Source organism: Oncorhynchus mykiss, chromosome 18 (genome assembly GCF_057628025.1).
Source record: "Oncorhynchus mykiss isolate SJ-2025 chromosome 18, ASM5762802v1, whole genome shotgun sequence".
NCBI lineage: Eukaryota > Metazoa > Chordata > Actinopteri > Salmoniformes > Salmonidae > Oncorhynchus > Oncorhynchus mykiss.
This window is the reverse complement of record NC_143039.1, coordinates 15,154,472-15,172,681: the sequence shown is the minus strand read 5'-3', so window position 1 is coordinate 15,172,681 and position 18,210 is coordinate 15,154,472. Positions and strand designations below refer to the sequence as shown.

Genomic DNA, 18,210 nt, shown 5'->3' with positions numbered 1-18,210 from the left:
CGTTACACACCGCCACCTATCGATTAATGCATGAACCACAAAAATACTCATAAACAAACAGAGACAAATACACACATAAAGTATCTGATAACGACAATACATTGGTATATTATTCTTTGATGATTTTGGTATGAATCATTGGGAGTAAATTCGTTTTTGGTTGTTGTTGTGGTCAGACAATTCCTATTCCAGAACGACAGGTGGCGCTGTTCTGTACCATCTCGTTAGAGAAATCCCATTCGCTTCTTCCATCGTCACTGATGTTATGGCGGACTACAACAAGCACAGCAGCAAGCGGCTCTCCGATGATGGAGGTGATACTAGTACATCTTTAGGGGCAATGTATCGCTGTCTTGTCGAAATAAGACTAGAAGTATAACGTTACATCGACCACCTGTAACTAATACAACATTCCCATGCTCATCGTGTCCGCTTGTGAACGGAGCTTCGGCCTGTCCCCATTCAGCTAGCTAGGTAGCAGCCATTGATGTAACGTTAGCAGGTTTCCAATGAAACTAGATAGCTGGTTTTATTAGCTAGTTAGCTTTACGCGAGATCGCTAGGTTAGCCATTGCAGCTGCTCATGTATGATGGAGCAATGTTTACGATTGTTTTTCAAATACTTTTGTCGGTAAACACAACTAATATGGGCTTCACTTGGCATGCAGCCAGTTTCCAAAAGAAGACACATTTAGCTAGCTAAGACAGATAAATGCATAGGATGCAACATGCGTTGAACGTAAAAAAAATCTGTAACATGATAAACTATAAACTATATAAACTATAGGCTATGCATGCACATATGCTATGTGGAAAATTGCAATAGTGTTAAAAATAACTAGCTAGGTTTATGACCATAACCGCAACGCAACAGTAGTGGGAGTGTTTGGTGCTTTCACACACCAACTTCCAAACAGGTTCACCCATAAAATTAGGAATTCCTTTAATAGGATCTCTATGGGTTCACCCACCTACCGGTAACCCGGCAACCACTCCCAGGTAACAGTAGCTCATCCTTGGTTTCCCAGGCAACAGTTGCTCACCTTGGTAAGTTGTTTCGCCTCCAGCAGGACCGGAGGAGAAGGAAGGCAGTGTGAAAACTAAGACTGTCTCTTCCAGCACTGGAGGAGGGGGGAAACGCTCGGCCCAGGAGGTCAGCCCTGGCCCGGGGAAGGTGTCCACCTCGAGCCACCCGGTACCCCCAGCCCCCAAAGTCTCCAAGATAGGATTTGGTCTGATCAGCCAGCCTATAAAGAAGCCTGCGCCCATCTCCATCAAGCTGGGTGCTAGTGTGAGTACCATTAGGGTTAGTGTGTGTGTGACATCTATCTCAGTGTGTGTGGTTGACAGATGTGTGTATCTCTCCATTTTAGAAACCCAAAGAGCCTGTACCTGTACCTGCCAAGAAACCAGCTCTGGCCTCGGTTTTCAATGTTGACTCTGATGATGTGAGTTAAGGGCTGGCTTCATTTCGGCTGGCACTGAGCCAAACTTGGCTAGCCGAACCGAACGAGAGTGCTTGCATACTCCCTTAAAATAACTTTGCTGGAAAAATTTGAAAAAAGCTGCAATAGTACTGTTTGTCCATTTTGAGACACCGTAGCCAGTATACACTTCCTCAGAATAGTCAGAATTAATAAAAAAAGAACTCAAGAAATGTAATTAGTTTAGAAGTTGTTTTTTTCCCGTGTAAGTTCACATCTAACTAAGATGTTTCTTACAGTATTTTTTAAAAGAAAAGTCATCTCTCATTGGATGACAGACTTTACTGAAGAATCCCTACTGTTGACCAATCAGAGACGAAGGAGCGTACACTTCCGCTCCGAACTTCGGCTTGCCCCTAGAAAAAATGTTGTGTACCCAAACACCTGAAAAACTAAAATCCAAAACAAACAAAAATGTCACAAAATGGCGTCACAATAATGAACAAACTGTTTTTGCTGGGAAGCATACACACACACACACACACACACACCACATCCCAATAGATTAGTAGGTTGTGCAAACAAACTGTCATATGCAGTGAAACATCAATGTTGATGCCTGTGCTCTAACCACAGAGTTGTAATAACAGCTGTTTTCTACTCTGACAGAGTGAGGAGGAGATGCCTGTGCTCTAACCACAGAGTTGTAATAACAGCTGTTTTCTCCTCTGACAGAGTGAGGAGGAGATGCCTGCAGAAGCCAAGATGAGGATGAAGAACATTGGCAGGTAAGAAGCACAACGTTTGAATTATTATCTCAAAATGTTTTTACAACATCTCACAAATGTTATCTGAAATGCCAGGTTTTCTGACATCATACTCTGTTCATAAATCACTGAAATGTGATGTACCTATTCCTAGATCCTTGTCAAGTATTCTACCCAGTGTGTGTCTCTGAAACGGCATCCTATTGCCTATTAGTTAACTATTGACCACTTTGGAGAGACCTCTGGCCCAAAGTATGGCACTATATAGGGAATCGGTTACAATTTGGGGTGGATTTGAACCAGGCGTGATGACCAACACGTGTTTGCATGGGTCATTTGAGCGTGGACCTACTACTAGTCAATGTGATGTTTTCATTTTGGTCAACGCACCAGTTCAGACCGCAGTGGTTCCAGCAACCTTTAGGTCCACTACCACACATAACTCTCTATGTTCACCTCAGGGAGACGCCCACGTCAGCAGGCCCCAACTCCTTCAACAAGGGGAAGCAGGGATTCTCCGACCACCAGAAGCTCTGGGAGAGGAAGCTCAAGTCTCAGACGGACACTCAGACGGACACTGACCAATAGGGCTCCGCCTCATCGGTTATTAGTCACAGTAAGACCAGTAGGGCTCGGTCTTACTGGGTTGCTAATGACAACAGTCAAACTGCACACCGTGTTTGCTTTTGTGTGGGATGATGTCACCTTGATTGAGTTGCTTTTTCTCTTCGTTTGTCTGTTGACCCTGGTGTAAAAACAATGTACATACTGCTATGTAATGATGGTGAGACGTTCGTGCTATCAAGCATATTTTTTGTTTTGTTTTAAGCGCGTGTGTGTGTGTGTGTGTGTGTGTGTGTGTGTTATATAGCAGACTGGAGTGGGTGTAGTTCAGAGCAATAAGGATACGTTTTGGGAAAGGGAGCTTCAAGACAACTTAATAATAGTTTGCCTCATCTAGGATATATCACTACTTTATAACAGTCCTGACAGGGTTTTCAACCCTGGCCTTTCCCTCCCTGTCTGTCATGCCTTTACAGAGTGATCCCAGACAGGAACCATTTCTCCCGTGCCTGAGGTTGACATGTAGAAATATTCATATTAGGACAATAAATGTACATTCAATTCCAAAATGAAATGTCTTTTTTAATGATATTTATGCAACAAAAAAAAAGCAATTGAACCACAATGCACAATACCAGTGTATCATAAACATTCTTCAAATGCATAAATAATGTAAAGCCTCAATGACAATCTTGATGATGTTACTGGGTATAAGAAGAGGAGCGGAGGACAGTAATTATCAAAGATTGTTATAACTAAACCAAGATGGACCACAGCCTGTCGTTTCAAAAGGGGAATGAATGAGCCGCGGTGGGCAGAACAAGCGGATGCTTCACATTCACACACCCGGTGAAATATCGCTCTTATTGTTCTATCTGTGCTGTTATATTCTTTCAAAATGGAAAGACGTGACCTAAGCGTTTTTTCCTTCACATAAATAAACGAATTATTCCGCTGTCAACAGCTGTCTTTAACTGGAGCTTATGCCAGTATGTTAGGTCCTTCTCTGTACTGTAGTTCGTATGTAATATAAATAAATACTCTACCTCTTCTGGGGTGTATTAACTAGGAAACAAACAGAACTCAACAGAAGCAAGAGAAACGGGGACAGAACCTGAATTTGTCCAATAGAAAGTAGTTTTCGTGGCGAAACATTTTCCGTTTGCCCAAGGTTTTGCTATGGTCCAAAACCTTATGCTACGGTGTGCTTTAAGGACTCTGATCTTTAGCACAGTTATTGGAGAAAAAAACCTGACCTGGTTGGTTTAAAAGACTAATTACTGAAAAAAAGAATACACCCAGGATCTGCTTTGACTGCTATTTACCAGGAACCACTGCTTTGACTGCCATTTACCAGGAACCACTGCATTGACTGCCATTTACCAGGAACCACTGCATTGACTGCTATTTACCTCATGGAACCTGGTAACCACTACGTTACCAGGTTCCAGGAGGTAACAACACATTCTTAGAAGAAACAACCATGAAACCACAGGTCCCTCAACCCCCAAAAAAATATATATACAAGGTGTCAAGTTACTGGAGAACCGCCCTAACGACTACAAAACAGTCCCTCTGTCCTGGGTGTCTGTGTGTCTGTCTAACAGTGTCTGTGTGTCTGTCCCAGTCCCACTCTGGGCTGGCATGGCCTTGTGGAGGGATCTCCAGAACCGCGATCCAGAGCTAGTTATCATCCTTCCCTGGTCCTGGGGGGTCCAGTGCAGAGCAGGCAGGACTCTGATGGCCCTCCGAACTAGTGGGGGCATCGGTGAGGCTGGAGTCACCATGCCCAGGGTGTGAGACAGGGGTAGAGATAGAGGCCTGCTGGTGGTGCTGGGGCTAGGACTGAGGTTGGGGCTGGTGGGGCTAGGACTGGGGCTGGTGGGGTTGGGGCTGGGGCTGGTGGGGCTAGGACTGGTGCTGGGGCTGGTGGTGCTGGGGTTGGGGTTGGGGCTGGTGGTGCTAGGGTTGGGGCTGGTGGTGCTGGGGTTGGGGCTGGTGGTGCTGGGGTTGGGGCTGGTCCAGATGAGGATGAGTCTGAAGTGTGGGTCTTGTTGTAAGGCTCTGATGCCTGTCTCCAGTTCAAACAGACAGGTACTGGCCAGGTAGTCAGGACTCAGGACACACACCAGTCGCCTGCTGCTGCGGATCGCACACACCACATCCTCTGTATACGCTAAAGCACAGAACACACAAACACAAACACCACACAAGTGTCATGCTTGGCAGGCTGACATGATAGCTATGCAGACTGTCCCAATCTGACAGTAGAACAGTGACTGTGAACCACAAATTCTTCAGAATACATTTCATTTCAAAGCTGCCATCTCTAGGCCAACTGTCAACGGTAATGTTTTACAGTCTACTCTGGTAATGTGACTGTTTCTATTCACATGGCCTGCTCAACTGTAACCTGAACCTAGATCAGTTTGTGCAGTATAGCCAACTCCTATGGGCGTTGGCTGGCTCTACAGCACAAACTGGTCTGGGATCAGACTAATATGCGTCCTAAATGGCAGCCTTTCTCTATATGGTACCCTACGTTTTAGTAGTACACTAAATAGGGAATAGGATGCAACCTAGAACCCACCTCCGCCCGGCAGCAGGTCTCTCTCTAGCAGAAAGAGGTGGTAGCCCCACTGCCCCTCCAGAACCTTGGGCAGGAGCACCTCCAGCGCCTCCTCTCTTCCTCCTCTCCCCGCCTCCTCAGAGGAAGAGCTGGGCACGTAGGACACAAAGGCATCATATTCCTTGTCATCTACAGAGTCAATACAGGGAAGGAGAGAGAAGAGACATTCATCTACAGAGTCAATACAGGGAAGGAGAGAGAAGAGACATTCATCTACAGAGTCAATACAGGGAAGGAGAGAGAAGAGACATTCATCTACAGAGTCAATACAGGGAAGGAGTCAGAAGAGACATTCATCTACAGAGTCAATACAGGGAAGGAGACAGAAGAGGCATTCATCTACAGAGTCAATACAGGGAAGGAGACAGAAGAGACATTCATCTACAGGGTCAATACAGGGAAGGAGTCAGAAGAGACATTCATCTACAGGGTCAATACAGGGAAGGAGTCAGAAGAGACATTCATCTACAGAGTCAATACAGGGAAGGAGAGAGAAGAGACATTCATCTACAGAGTCAATACAGGGAAGGAGACAAAAGAGACATTCATCTACAGGGTCAATACAGGGAAGGAGACAGAAGAGGCATTCATCTACAGGGTCAATACAGGGAAGGAGAGAGAAGAGACATTCATCTACAGAGTCAATACAGGGAAGGAGAGAGAAGAGACATTCATCTACAGGGTCAATACAGGGAAGGAGACAGAAGAGGCATTCATCTACAGAGTCAATACAGGGAAGGAGAGAGAAGAGACATTCATCTACAGAGTCAATATAGGGAAGGAGTCAGAAGAGACATTCATCTACAGGGTCAATACAGGGAAGGAGACGAAAGAGACATTAATCTACAGAGTCAATACAGGGAAGGAGACAGAAGAGACATTCATCTACAGGGTCAATACAGGGAAGGAGAGAGAAGAGACATTCATCTACAGAGTCAATACAGGGAAGGAGAGAGAAGAGACATTCATCTACAGAGTCAATACAGGGAAGGAGTCAGAAGAGACATTCATCTACAGAGTCAATACAGGGAAGGAGAGAGAAGAGACATTCATCTACAGGGTCAATACAGGGAAGGAGTCAGAAGAGGCATTCATCTACAGAGTCAATACAGGGAAGGAGTCAGAAGAGACATTCATCTACAGAGTCAATACAGGGAAGGAGAGAGAAGAGACATTCATCTACAGGGTCAATACAGGGAAGGAGTCAGAAGAGGCATTCATCTACAGAGTCAATACAGGGAAGGAGAGAGAAGAGACATTCATCTACAGGGTCAATACAGGGAAGGAGAGAGAAGAGACATTCATCTACAGGGTCAATACAGGGAAGGAGACAGAAGAGGCATTCATCTACAGAGTCAATACAGGGAAGGAGAGAGAAGAGACATTCATCTACAGGGTCAATACAGGGAAGGAGTCAGAAGAGACATTCATCTACAGAGTCAATACAGGGAAGGAGATAGAAGAGACATTCATCTACAGGGTCAATACAGGGAAGGAGACAGAAGAGGCATTCATCTACAGGGTCAATACAGGGAAGGAGACGAAAGAGACATTCATCTACAGAGTCAATACAGGGAAGGAGACAGAAGAGACATTCATCTACAGGGTCAATACAGGGAAGGAGACAGAAGAGACATTCAGGTTACAGTCAATACAGGGAAGGAGATAGAAGAGACATTCATCTACAGAGTCAATACAGGGAAGGAGTCAGAAGAGACATTCATCTACAGGGTCAATACAGGGAAGGAGACGAAAGAGACATTCATCTACAGAGTCAATACAGGGAAGGAGACAGAAGAGACATTCATCTACAGGGTCAATACAGGGAAGGAGATAGAAGAGACATTCATCTACAGAGTCAATACAGGGAAGGAGACAGAAGAGACATTCATCTACAGGGTCAATACAGGGAAGGAGACGAAAGAGACATTCATCTACAGGGTCAATACAGGGAAGGAGATAGAAGAGACATTCATCTACAGAGTCAATACAGGGAAGGAGACAGAAGAGACATTCATCTACAGAGTCAATACAGGGAAGGAGACAGAAGAGACATTCATCTACAGGGTCAATACAGGGAAGGAGACGAAAGAGACATTCATCTACAGAGTCAATACAGGGAAGGAGACAGAAGAGACATTCATCTACAGGGTCAATACAGGGAAGGAGATAGAAGAGACATTCATCTACAGAGTCAATACAGGGAAGGAGACAGAAGAGACATTCATCTACAGAGTCAATACAGGGAAGGAGTCAGAAGAGACATTCATCTACAGAGTCAATACAGGGAAGGAGTCAGAAGAGACATTCAGGTTACAGAGTCAATACAGGGAAGGAGACAGAAGAGACATTCATCTACAGGGTCAATACAGGGAAGGAGAGAGAAGAGACATTCAGGTTACAGAGTCAATACAGGGAAGGAGTCAGAAGAGACATTCATCTACAGAGTCAATACAGGGAAGGAGACGAAAGAGACATTCAATACAGGGAAGGAGAGAGAAGAGACATTCAGGTTACAGAGTCAATACAGGGAAGGAGAGAGAAGAGACATTCAGGTTACAGAGTCAATACAGGGAAGGAGACGAAAGAGACATTCAATACAGGGAAGGAGTCAGAAGAGACATTCATCTACAGAGTCAATACAGGGAAGGAGATAGAAGAGACATTCATCTACAGAGTCAATACAGGGAAGGAGAGAGAAGAGACATTCATCTACAGAGTCAATACAGGGAAGGAGTCAGAAGAGACATTCATCTACAGGGTCAATACAGGGAAGGAGTCAGAAGAGACATTCATCTACAGAGTCAATACAGGGAAGGAGAGAGAAGAGACATTCAATACAGGGAAGGAGTCAGAAGAGACATTCATCTACAGAGTCAATACAGGGAAGGAGACGAAAGAGACATTCAATACAGGGAAGGAGAGAGAAGAGACATTCAGGTTACAGAGTCAATACAGGGAAGGAGAGAGAAGAGACATTCATCTACAGAGTCAATACAGGGAAGGAGAGAGAAGAGACATTCATCTACAGGGTCAATACAGGGAAGGAGATAGAAGAGACATTCATCTACAGAGTCAATACAGGGAAGGAGAGAGAAGAGACATTCATCTACAGAGTCAATACAGGGAAGGAGTCAGAAGAGACATTCATCTACAGGGTCAATACAGGGAAGGAGTCAGAAGAGACATTCATCTACAGAGTCAATACAGGGAAGGAGACGAAAGAGACATTCAATACAGGGAAGGAGAGAGAAGAGACATTCAGGTTACAGAGTCAATACAGGGAAGGAGAGAGAAGAGACATTCAGGTTACAGAGTCAATACAGGGAAGGAAAGAGAAGAGACATTCATCTACAGAGTCAATACAGGGAAGGAGACAGAAGAGACATTTAGGGTACAGTCAATACAGGGAAGGAGATAGAAGAGACATTCATCTACAGGGTCAATACAGTTTATTGATGAATCATTGAAAATAGGTGTTCTTTTTACAATTTCAGGATACTTCCCGAATTGACTGATTTAGGACAGTGATGACCGTTAGGACAGTGATGACAGTTAGGACAGTGATCACAGTTAGGGCAGTGATGACAGTGATCACAGTTAGGGCAGTGGTGACAGTTAGGACAGTGATCACAGTTAGGACAGTGATGCCAGTGATGACAGGACAGTGATGACAGTTAGGGCAGTGATGACAGTTAGGACAGTGATCACAGTTAGGACAGTGATGACAGTTAGGACAGTGATGACAGTTAGGACAGTGATCACAGTTAGGACAGTGATGACAGTTAGGACAGTGATGACAGTTAGGACAGTGATCACAGTTAGGACAGTGATCACAGTTAGGGCAGTGATGACAGTGATCACAGTTAGGACAGTGATGACAGGACAGTGATCACAGTTAGGACAGTGATGACAGTTAGGACAGTGATCACAGTTATGACAGGGCAGTGATGACAGTTAGGACAGTGATGACAGTTAGGTCAGTGATGACAGTTAGGACAGTGATCACAGTTAGGACAGTGATCACAGTTAGGACATTGATCACAGTTAGGACAGTGATGACAGTTAGGACAGTGATCACAGTTAGGACAGTGATGACAGTTAGGACAGTTATGACAGTGATCACAGTTAGAACAGTTGGGACAGTGATCACAGTTAGGACAGTGATCACAGTTAGGACAGTGATCACAGTTAGGACAGTGATGACAGTTATGACAGTGATCACAGTTGGGACAGTGATCACAGTTAGGACAGTGATCACAGTTAGAACAGTTATGACAGTGATCACAGTTAGGACAGTGATGACAGTGATCACAGTTAGGACAGTTATGATAGTGATCACAGTGATGACAGTTAGGACAGTGATGACAGTTATGACAGTGATCACAGTTAGGACAGTGATGACAGTGATCACAGTTAGGACAGTTATGACAGTGATCACAGGACAGTGATCACAGTTAGGACAGTGATGACAGTGATCACAGTTAGGACAGTGATCACAGTTAGGACAGTGATGACAGTGATCACAGTTAGGACAGTGATCACAGTTAGGACAGTGATCACAGTTAGGACAGTGATCACAGTTAGGATAGTGATGACAGTTATGACAGTGATCACAGTTAGAACAGTTAGGACAGTGATCACAGTTAGGACAGTGATGACAATTAGGACAGTGATGACAGTTAGGACAGTGATGACAGTTAGGACAGTGATGATAGTTAGGACAGTGATCACAGTTAGAACAGTTAGGACAGTTAGGGCAGTGATGAGAATTAGGACAGTGATCACAGTGATGACAGTTAGGACAGTGATCACAGTTAGAACAGTTAGGACAGTTATGACAGTTATGACGTAATTTCAAAGAACTGACAACAACTGGCTTTTTTTTCCAGAACACCCAGCCATCTTTCTGTGTGGTTTGAGGTTGTAACTAGTCAAGTTGAAACAGTCATTTCCTGATGGCTAGATTTGAGGTTTGCCTAGATGCTAGATAGCTTTTATCTGACAGTGTGTGTTTTCATGTGTGTGTAAGATTGGGAGTGGAGGAGATGGGCACCATATATCAACCATTAGATACTTGGTAAGAATGGGAGGAGAAAACCCTAAATTAAGATATCCTGTGATTTGTTTTCCTTATATCTTATCTTATCTTATCTTATCTTATCTTATCTTATCTTATCTTATCCTGTCTGTCTGTCTGTCTGTCTGTCTGTCTGTCTGTCTGTCTGTCTGTCTGTCTGTCTGTCTGTCTGTCTGTCTGTCTGTCTGTCTGTCTGTGTCTGTCTGTCTGTCTGTCTGTCTGTCTGTCTGTCTCTCTGTGTGTGTGTGTGTGTGTGTGTGAGTGAGTGAGTGAGAGAGAGAGAGATGTGTTTCTGACCTGTGGTGGTCTGTTTGTATGGGAGGTAGATTCTGTAGAGAATAGAGATCTCTAGCCAGTAGACGTGCACTGTAATGCCCATCCCAGCTACAAACAGCAGAGACACCACCGGACACACTATCACCAGCACACGGGAAACTGAAACAACATTACAAAATACACATTATAAACGGGGTGGTTCCAGTCCTGAATGCTGATTGGCTGACAGCCGTATACCACGGGTATGACAAAACATTTATTTTTACTGCTCTAACTACGTTGGTAACCAGTTTGTAATAGCAATAAGGCACCTTGGGGGTTTGTGATATACTGCCAATATACCACGGCTAAAGGCTGTGTCCAGGCACTCCACATTGCGTCGTGGATAAGAACAGTCGATAGCCGTGGTATATTGGCCACATACCACACCCCCTCGGGCATTATTGTTTAATTCTAACACATAGGAGCGTTGTTGTCTCAGATAACAGTATGACAAGATATGGTTATTAAGTTAAAAATACATTGCTAGTGTTCTCTGAAAAATGGATCTGACTCGTGGTAGGCTAACCTTGGTACCCAGAACCAAATCAGATGCAATGAGAGACTAGGGCTGCGTTCCAATAATCTCTACTTCCTCTAGATGTGTGAACTTGTCCGTTACTCCCAACCAATTGAAAAGCAATGGGTCTGGACCAGGCAGGTGCCAGAGGGAGTTGTCATAAAACAGTCATTTCATTCAAAATCCATAAAGGGAAGTGGATTGGACCAGGCAGGTGCCAGAGGGAGTTGTCATAAAACAGTCATTTCATTCAAAATCCATGAAGGGAAGTGAACAAGTGCACACTTGGGGAGAAAGGAGCGATGATTGAGATGCACCCCATCAGTATTCTTCTGGTACCTGCAGATTTCCTTGTCAGCCTGATGGTGGCGCTGCTGTTGCCTACAGAGTTCTGGGCCAGACAGGTGAAGGTGGAGTCCAGGTGTAGCTGGGTCACCTCTGGGATTTGAGCTGTCCTGGTGACCGTGAACTCAAACTCTTCAATACTCCTTTCCCACACCTGCCTGGAGAGGAAACAGAAGGTGACCCTCTGGTCGACCAAGAAAGCCAACTGACATTTACTCCTGAGGTGCTGACCTGTTGCACCCTCGACAACTAATGTGATTATTATTATTCGACCCTGCTGGTCATTTATGAACATTTGAACATCTTGGCCATGTTCTGTTATAATCTCCACCCGGCACAGCCAGAAGAGGACTGGCCACCCCTCATAGCCTGGTTCCTCTCTAGGTTTCTTCCAAGGTTCCTGCCTTTCTAGGGAGTTTTTCCTAGCCACCGTGCTTCTACACCTGCATTGCTTGCTGTTTGGGGTTTAAGGCTGGGTTTCTGTACAGCACTTTGAGATATCAGCTGATGTAAGAAGGGCTATATAAATATATTTGATTTGATTTGGTTGTTGCCCAAATGGCATCATGTTCCCTATAAAGTACACTGTGCACTATGTAGGGACTAGGGTGCCATTTTGGGACGTAGATGCCTGACAAAAACAAGTTTAATGAATGAATCATTCATTCATTAATGTTAATGCTTAATATACAATAATACATGACGAGCATCAACAACAAAAATGAGATCCAACTCACTGTGCTTCCATCTCCATCAGATTCATCATGCCTTCACCGTTGCTATGGGAACTGATCCACCACTGGACCACTGGGTCAAAGGTCCTCTGGAACCCAAAATGCACCTGACAGCTCAGATTATGAGGCTCCCCTGAGGAATAGAGGGTTGATATAAGGACTAGGATGCATCCCCATTACCTATATAGTGCACTACCTAATAGGGCTCTAGTCTAAAGTAGTGCACTACCCCATAGGGCTCTGGTCTAAAGTAGTGCACTACCCCATAGGGATCTGGTCTAAAGTAGTGCACTACCCCATAGGGCTCTAGTCTAAAGTAGTGCACTACCCCATAGGGCTCTGGTCTAAAGTAGTGCACTACCCCATAGGGCTCTGGTCTAAAGTAGTGCACTACCCCATAGGGCTCTGGTCTAAAGTAGTGCACTACCCCATAGGTCTCTGGTCTAAAGTAGTGCACTACCCCATAGGGCTCTGGTCTAAAGTAGTGCACTACCCCATAGGGCTCTGGTCTAAAGTAGTGCACTACCACATAGGGATCTGGTCTAAAGTAGTGCACTACCCATAGGGCTCTGGTCTAAAGTAGTGCACTACCCCATAGGGCTCTGGTCTAAAGTAGTGCACTACCCCATAGGGCTCTGGTCTAAAGTAGTGCACTACCCCATAGGGATCTGGTCTAAAGTAGTGCACTACCCCATAGGGCTCTGGTCTAAAGTAGTGCACTACCACATAGGGCTCTGGTCTAAAATAGTGCACTACCACATAGGTCTCTGGTCTAAAGTAGTGCACTACCACATAGGGCTCTGGTCTAAAGTAGTGCACTACCCCATAGGGCTCTGGTCTAAAGTAGTGCACTACCCCATAGGGCTCTGGTCTAAAGTAGTGCACTACCCCATAGGGATCTGGTCTAAAGTAGTGCACTACCCCATAGGGCTCGGGTCTAAAGTAGTGCACTACCCCATAGGGATCTGGTCTAAAGTAGTGCACTACCCCATAGGGCTCTGGTCTAAAGTAGTGCACTACCCCATAGGGCTCTGGTCTAAAGTAGTGCACTACCCCATAGGGATCTGGTCTAAAGTAGTGCACTACCCCATAGGGCTCGGGTCTAAAGTAGTGCACTACCCCATAGGGCTCTGGTCTAAAGTAGTGCACTACCACATAGGGCTCTGGTCTAAAGTAGTGCACTACCCCATAGGTATCTGGTCTAAAGTAGTGCACTACCCCATAGGTATCTGGTCTAAAGTAGTGCACTACCCCATAGGTCTCTGGTCTAAAGTAGTGCACTACCCCATAGGTCTCTGGTCTAAAGTAGTGCACTACCCCATAGGGCTCTGGTCTAAAGTAGTGCACTACCCCATAGGGCTCTGGTCTAAAGTAGTGCACTACCCCATAGGTCTCTGGTCTAAAGTAGTGCACTACCCCATAGGTCTCTGGTCTAAAGTAGTGCACTACCCCATAGGTCTCTGGTCTAAAGTAGTGCACTACCCCATAGGGCTCTGGTCTAAAGTAGTGCACTACCCCATAGGGCTCTGGTCTAAAGTAGTGCACTACCCCATAGGGCTCTAGTCTAAAGTAGTGCACTACCCCATATGTCTCTGGTCTAAAGTAGTGCACTACCCCATAGGGCTCTGGTCTAAAGTAGTGCACTACCCCATAGGGCTCGGGTCTAAAGTAGTGCACTACCCCATAGGGATCTGGTCTAAAGTAGTGCACTACCCCATAGGGCTCTGGTCTAAAGTAGTGCACTACCCCATAGGTCTCTGGTCTAAAGTAGTGCACTACCCCATAGGGATCTGGTCTAAAGTAGTGCACTACCCCATAGGTCTCTGGTCTAAAGTAGTGCACTACCCCATAGGGCTCTGGTCTAAAGTAGTGCACTACCACATAGGGATCTGGTCTAAAGTAGTGCACTACCCCATAGGGCTCTGGTCTAAAGTAGTGCACTACCCCATAGGGCTCTGGTCTAAAGTAGTGCACTACCCCATAGGGCTCTGGTCTAAAGTAGTGCACTACCCCATAGGTCTCTGGTCTAAAGTAGTGCACTACCCCATAGGTCTCTGGTCTAAAGTAGTGCACTACCCCATAGGTCTCTGGTCTAAAGTAGTGCACTACCCCATAGGTCTCTGGTCTAAAGTAGTGCACTACCACATAGGGCTCTGGTCTAAAGTAGTGCACTACCCCATAGGGCTCTGGTCTAAAGTAGTGCACTACCCCATAGGGCTCTGGTCTAAAGTAGTGCACTACCCCATAGGGCTCTGGTCTAAAGTAGTGCACTACCCCATAGGGATCTGGTCTAAAGTAGTGCACTACCCCATAGGGATCTGGTCTAAAGTAGTGCACTACCCCATAGGGCTCTGGTCTAAAGTAGTGCACTACCCCATAGGGCTCTGGTCTAAAGTAGTGCACTACCCCATAGGGCTCTGGTCTAAAGTAGTGCACTACCCCATAGGTCTCTGGTCTAAAGTAGTGCACTACCCCATAGGGCTCTGGTCTAAAGTAGTGCACTACCCCATAGGGCTCTGGTCTAAAGTAGTGCACTACCCCATAGGGCTCTGGTCTAAAGTAGTGCCCTATATAGGGAATAAGATGCCATTTAGGACGAAGCCATAAACTGGTGAAACACAGTGATCCTACTCTATACACCTGCCATCATCAAATCAATCATTCAACCTCAGGCTCTGCACTCACCCAGCTCCACGCCCTCCTCGTTGCCATGGGGATAAGTGATCTGTGGAGGGTCTTTGGTGTCAGCAGCTGTGGAGGTAAAAGTGACATTTACTAGAATGTGTGTGTACAGTATGTGTACGAGCATGTGTGTGCGATTCGTAAGTGCGTGCTTGTGTGGTGTGTGTATGGGTGTGCGTTCATCTGAACGCTCTTGTGTGGTGTGTGTATGGGCGTGCGTTCATCTTGGCGTGTGTGTTGGGAGACAGAGCCTGCAGCAACAGTCCTCCCGTACTTACGTATGACCGAGACGTTAACAGATCTCCTGACTGTCCAGGGGATCCCGTTTTCTTCGTAGGTGTAGTCACAGAAATACACTGTAGCATCACTCACATAGACAGTGCCCAGCAGAAGAGTATACCTGTCTACCACAGAGATAGTCCTCTTATCCTGTATCTCACACACAGGCCTGGCATCCTGCAGAGAAACCCATGATGTAAAGCCATTATTCACTTGTTTGCCTGTTCAGTCGTTTGTTCATTTCTTTGTACGTTCGTCTATTTATTCCATGCATGTGTTGACCTGTCACAGGTGAGCAGGTGTGTAACCGGTCACATGGGTGTGTAAGGCTTGTACTTGTGTTTACTAAAGGTTAGGAGTTTGTGTAAAGTCTTAGATGCAGTGTAATGATACCATAATTACATTCTGAAGAGAAACAAACATCAGGTAAAACCTGCAGTCCATCAATATACTACCCACCTACACACCTACCCAACCAACCAACCAACCACCCACCTACCCACCTACACACCTACCCAACCAACCAACCAACCACCCACCTACCCACCTACACACCCACCCAACCAACCACCTACACACCTACCCAACCAACCACCCACCTACCCACCTACACACCCACCTACACACCTACCCAACCAACCAACCAACCACCCACCTACCCACCTACACACCCACCCAACCAACCACCTACACACCCACCTACACACCCACCTACCCAACCACCTACCCACTTACACACCCACCCAACCAACCACCCACCTACCCACCTACCCAACCACCTACCCACTTACACACCCACCTACCCAACCAACCACCCACCTACACACCCAACCACCTACCCACCTACCCAACCAACCACCCACCTACACACCCAATCACCTACACACCTACCAACCCACCTACCCACCTACCCACCTACCCACCCAACCACCCACCTACACACCTACCCACCTACCCACCTACACACCCACCCAACCAACCACCCACCCACGCACCTACACACCTACACACCCACCCAACCAACCAACCAACCACCCACCTACACACCCACCCACCTACCCACCTACACACCTACACACCCACCCACCCAACCTCCCACCCACCCACCCACCTACACACCTACCCAACCAACCACCCACCCACCCACCTACACACCCACCCACCCACCCAACCAACCAACCACCCACCTACACACCTACCCAACCACCCACCTACACACCTACACACCTACCCACCCAACCAACCAACCACCCACCTACACCCACCCACCCAACCTCCCACCCACCCATCCATCCATCCACCAACCCACCCACCCACCCACCCACCCACCCATCCACTCACCCACCCACCCACCCACAAACCCACCCACAACCATCCAACCAACCATCCATCGATCCACCCAACCATCCAACCATCCATCCATTCATCCATCCAAAAATCTGCTGGAATAATCACCTTGTACCATGTGACCTCTGACCTCTGTGTCCGACATTTGATCCCAGGGCATGGGATCCTGCCACCTTTGCCCAGAACCAGAGTGACTCTGTTCTCCTCTGTGTCCCTGCACCCCAGGCTGGCCCTCTCCAGCACCTCCACATAGACGTGGATCACCATACCACTGTGATAATAACAACACACATTCAAATTCACACATTGTGTCTTGGAAAGGTCAAAAAAATATAGGCAAACTGTTTTTCAAAATCAAACCCAGGCAAACGGTTCAAATTAAGTAACCGCATGTGTACTGTCTTTGTAAAGGAGTTTTGGTCCTGAAGAGAATTCATGTAATGACGTGGCAATGTTTTGGAGAGTTACACTACTTCACTTCATCCGTCCATTCCACCAAAGCTTCTCTCACTTCTTCTGATCAAAGGGCAGGAAACAGAGAGAGGGGCCTACCCAAACAGAGTCAATACAGACTGCCTACCCTGTGGAAACAGAGAGAGAGGGGCCTACCCAAACAGAGTCAATACAGACTACCTACCCTGTGGAAAACAGAGAGAGGGGCCTACCCAAACAGAGTCAATACAGACTGCCTACCCTGTGGAAACAGAGAGAGGGGCCTGCCCAAACAGAGTCAATACAGACTGCCTACCCTGTGGAAACAGAGAGAGGGGCCTACCCAAACAGAGTCAATACAGACTGCCTACCCTGTGGAAAACAGAGAGAGGGGCCTACCCAAACAGAGTCAATACAGACTACCTACCCTGTGGAAAACAGAGAGAGGGGCCTACCCAAACAGAGTCAATACAGACTGCCTACCCTGTGAAACAGAGAGAGGGGCCTACCCAAACAGAGTCAATACAGACTGCCTACCCTGTGGAAAACAGAGAGAGGGGCCTACCCAAACAGAGTCAATACAGACTACCTACCCTGTGGAAACAGAGAGAGGGGCCTACCCAAACAGAGTCAATACAGGTGACCTACCCTGTGAAAGAGAGAGAGGGGCCTACCCAAACAGAGTCAATACAGACTACCTACCCTGTGAAACAGAGAGAGGGGCCTACCCAAACAGAGTCAATACAGGTGACCTATCCTGTGAAACAGAGAGAGGGGCCTACCCAAAGACCGTCAACAGACTACCTACCCTGTGTGGCATGTGTACTTCCCAGAGTCCTTTGCAGTAACGGTAGAGAACCAGAGCGCGTTCCCCCTTCCTGTCACGGCCCCGTCATCTCTGTCTCTGTTGGTTTCCCCCTCGGCCTTCGACCAATCAGCTTCCTCAGAGCTGGCTGTGATGTTGTAGAGGCGCTCACAGAGGCCGGCGGACTGTGGTTTGGTACATTGCATGACAAACCCCTCCCCAGAGAAAGCTTTGTAGCCGTACGTCTCTGAGCCTGGCTTCAAACCTACACGTGTCACACAAGAAAG

At 46.5% G+C, this 18,210-nt stretch overlaps 2 protein-coding genes across 5 annotated transcripts in view; one reads left to right on the top strand and one right to left on the bottom strand.

Moving 5' to 3' along the window:
* The first annotated feature begins 179 nt into the window (after positions 1–179).
* On the top strand, positions 180–3,324 carry pcnp (PEST proteolytic signal containing nuclear protein). 4 transcript variants are annotated; one of them, XM_036982123.2, is made up of 5 exons: positions 180–314; positions 1,068–1,291; positions 1,374–1,448; positions 2,160–2,212; positions 2,653–3,324. In XM_036982123.2, the coding sequence occupies exons 1-5, from the start codon at positions 266–268 to the stop codon at positions 2,777–2,779; spliced, it is 528 nt and encodes a 175-aa protein (XP_036838018.2). In that variant the 5' UTR covers positions 180–265; the 3' UTR covers positions 2,780–3,324. The 4 variants fall into 4 exon arrangements, 2 of the variants coding, with proteins under 2 accessions (XP_036838018.2, XP_036838019.2); XR_016488287.1 differs by having other exon boundaries at positions 182–314; positions 2,094–2,212; XR_016488288.1 differs by having other exon boundaries at positions 204–314; positions 1,071–1,291; positions 2,094–2,212.
* The window catches only part of LOC118965334 (interleukin-18 receptor accessory protein), a 16,314-nt gene continuing 1,420 nt past the window's right edge, over positions 3,317–18,210 (bottom strand). Inside the window, exons 2-10 of the mRNA XM_090207305.1 lie at positions 17,927–18,188; positions 16,795–16,957; positions 15,339–15,516; positions 15,064–15,129; positions 12,382–12,511; positions 11,639–11,802; positions 10,762–10,899; positions 5,346–5,513; positions 3,317–4,931 (exon numbers count right to left, since the gene is read on the bottom strand). Of these exons, the coding sequence (XP_090063431.1) occupies positions 4,315–4,931; positions 5,346–5,513; positions 10,762–10,899; positions 11,639–11,802; positions 12,382–12,511; positions 15,064–15,129; positions 15,339–15,516; positions 16,795–16,957; positions 17,927–18,188 (1,886 nt within the window). The 3' untranslated portion in view covers positions 3,317–4,314. The remainder of the gene's footprint in view (positions 4,932–5,345; positions 5,514–10,761; positions 10,900–11,638; positions 11,803–12,381; positions 12,512–15,063; positions 15,130–15,338; positions 15,517–16,794; positions 16,958–17,926; positions 18,189–18,210) is intronic.

Coding starts and splice junctions, on each gene's coding strand:
- pcnp (XM_036982123.2), top strand. CDS start 266: ATGGCGGACTACAACAAGCACAGCAGCAAGCGGCTCTCCGATGATGGA. Junction 315..1,067: donor GCGGCTCTCCGATGATGGAG/GTGATACTAGTA, acceptor TTTCGCCTCCAG/CAGGACCGGAGGAGAAGGAA. Junction 1,449..2,159: donor TCAATGTTGACTCTGATGAT/GTGAGTTAAGGG, acceptor CTCCTCTGACAG/AGTGAGGAGGAGATGCCTGC.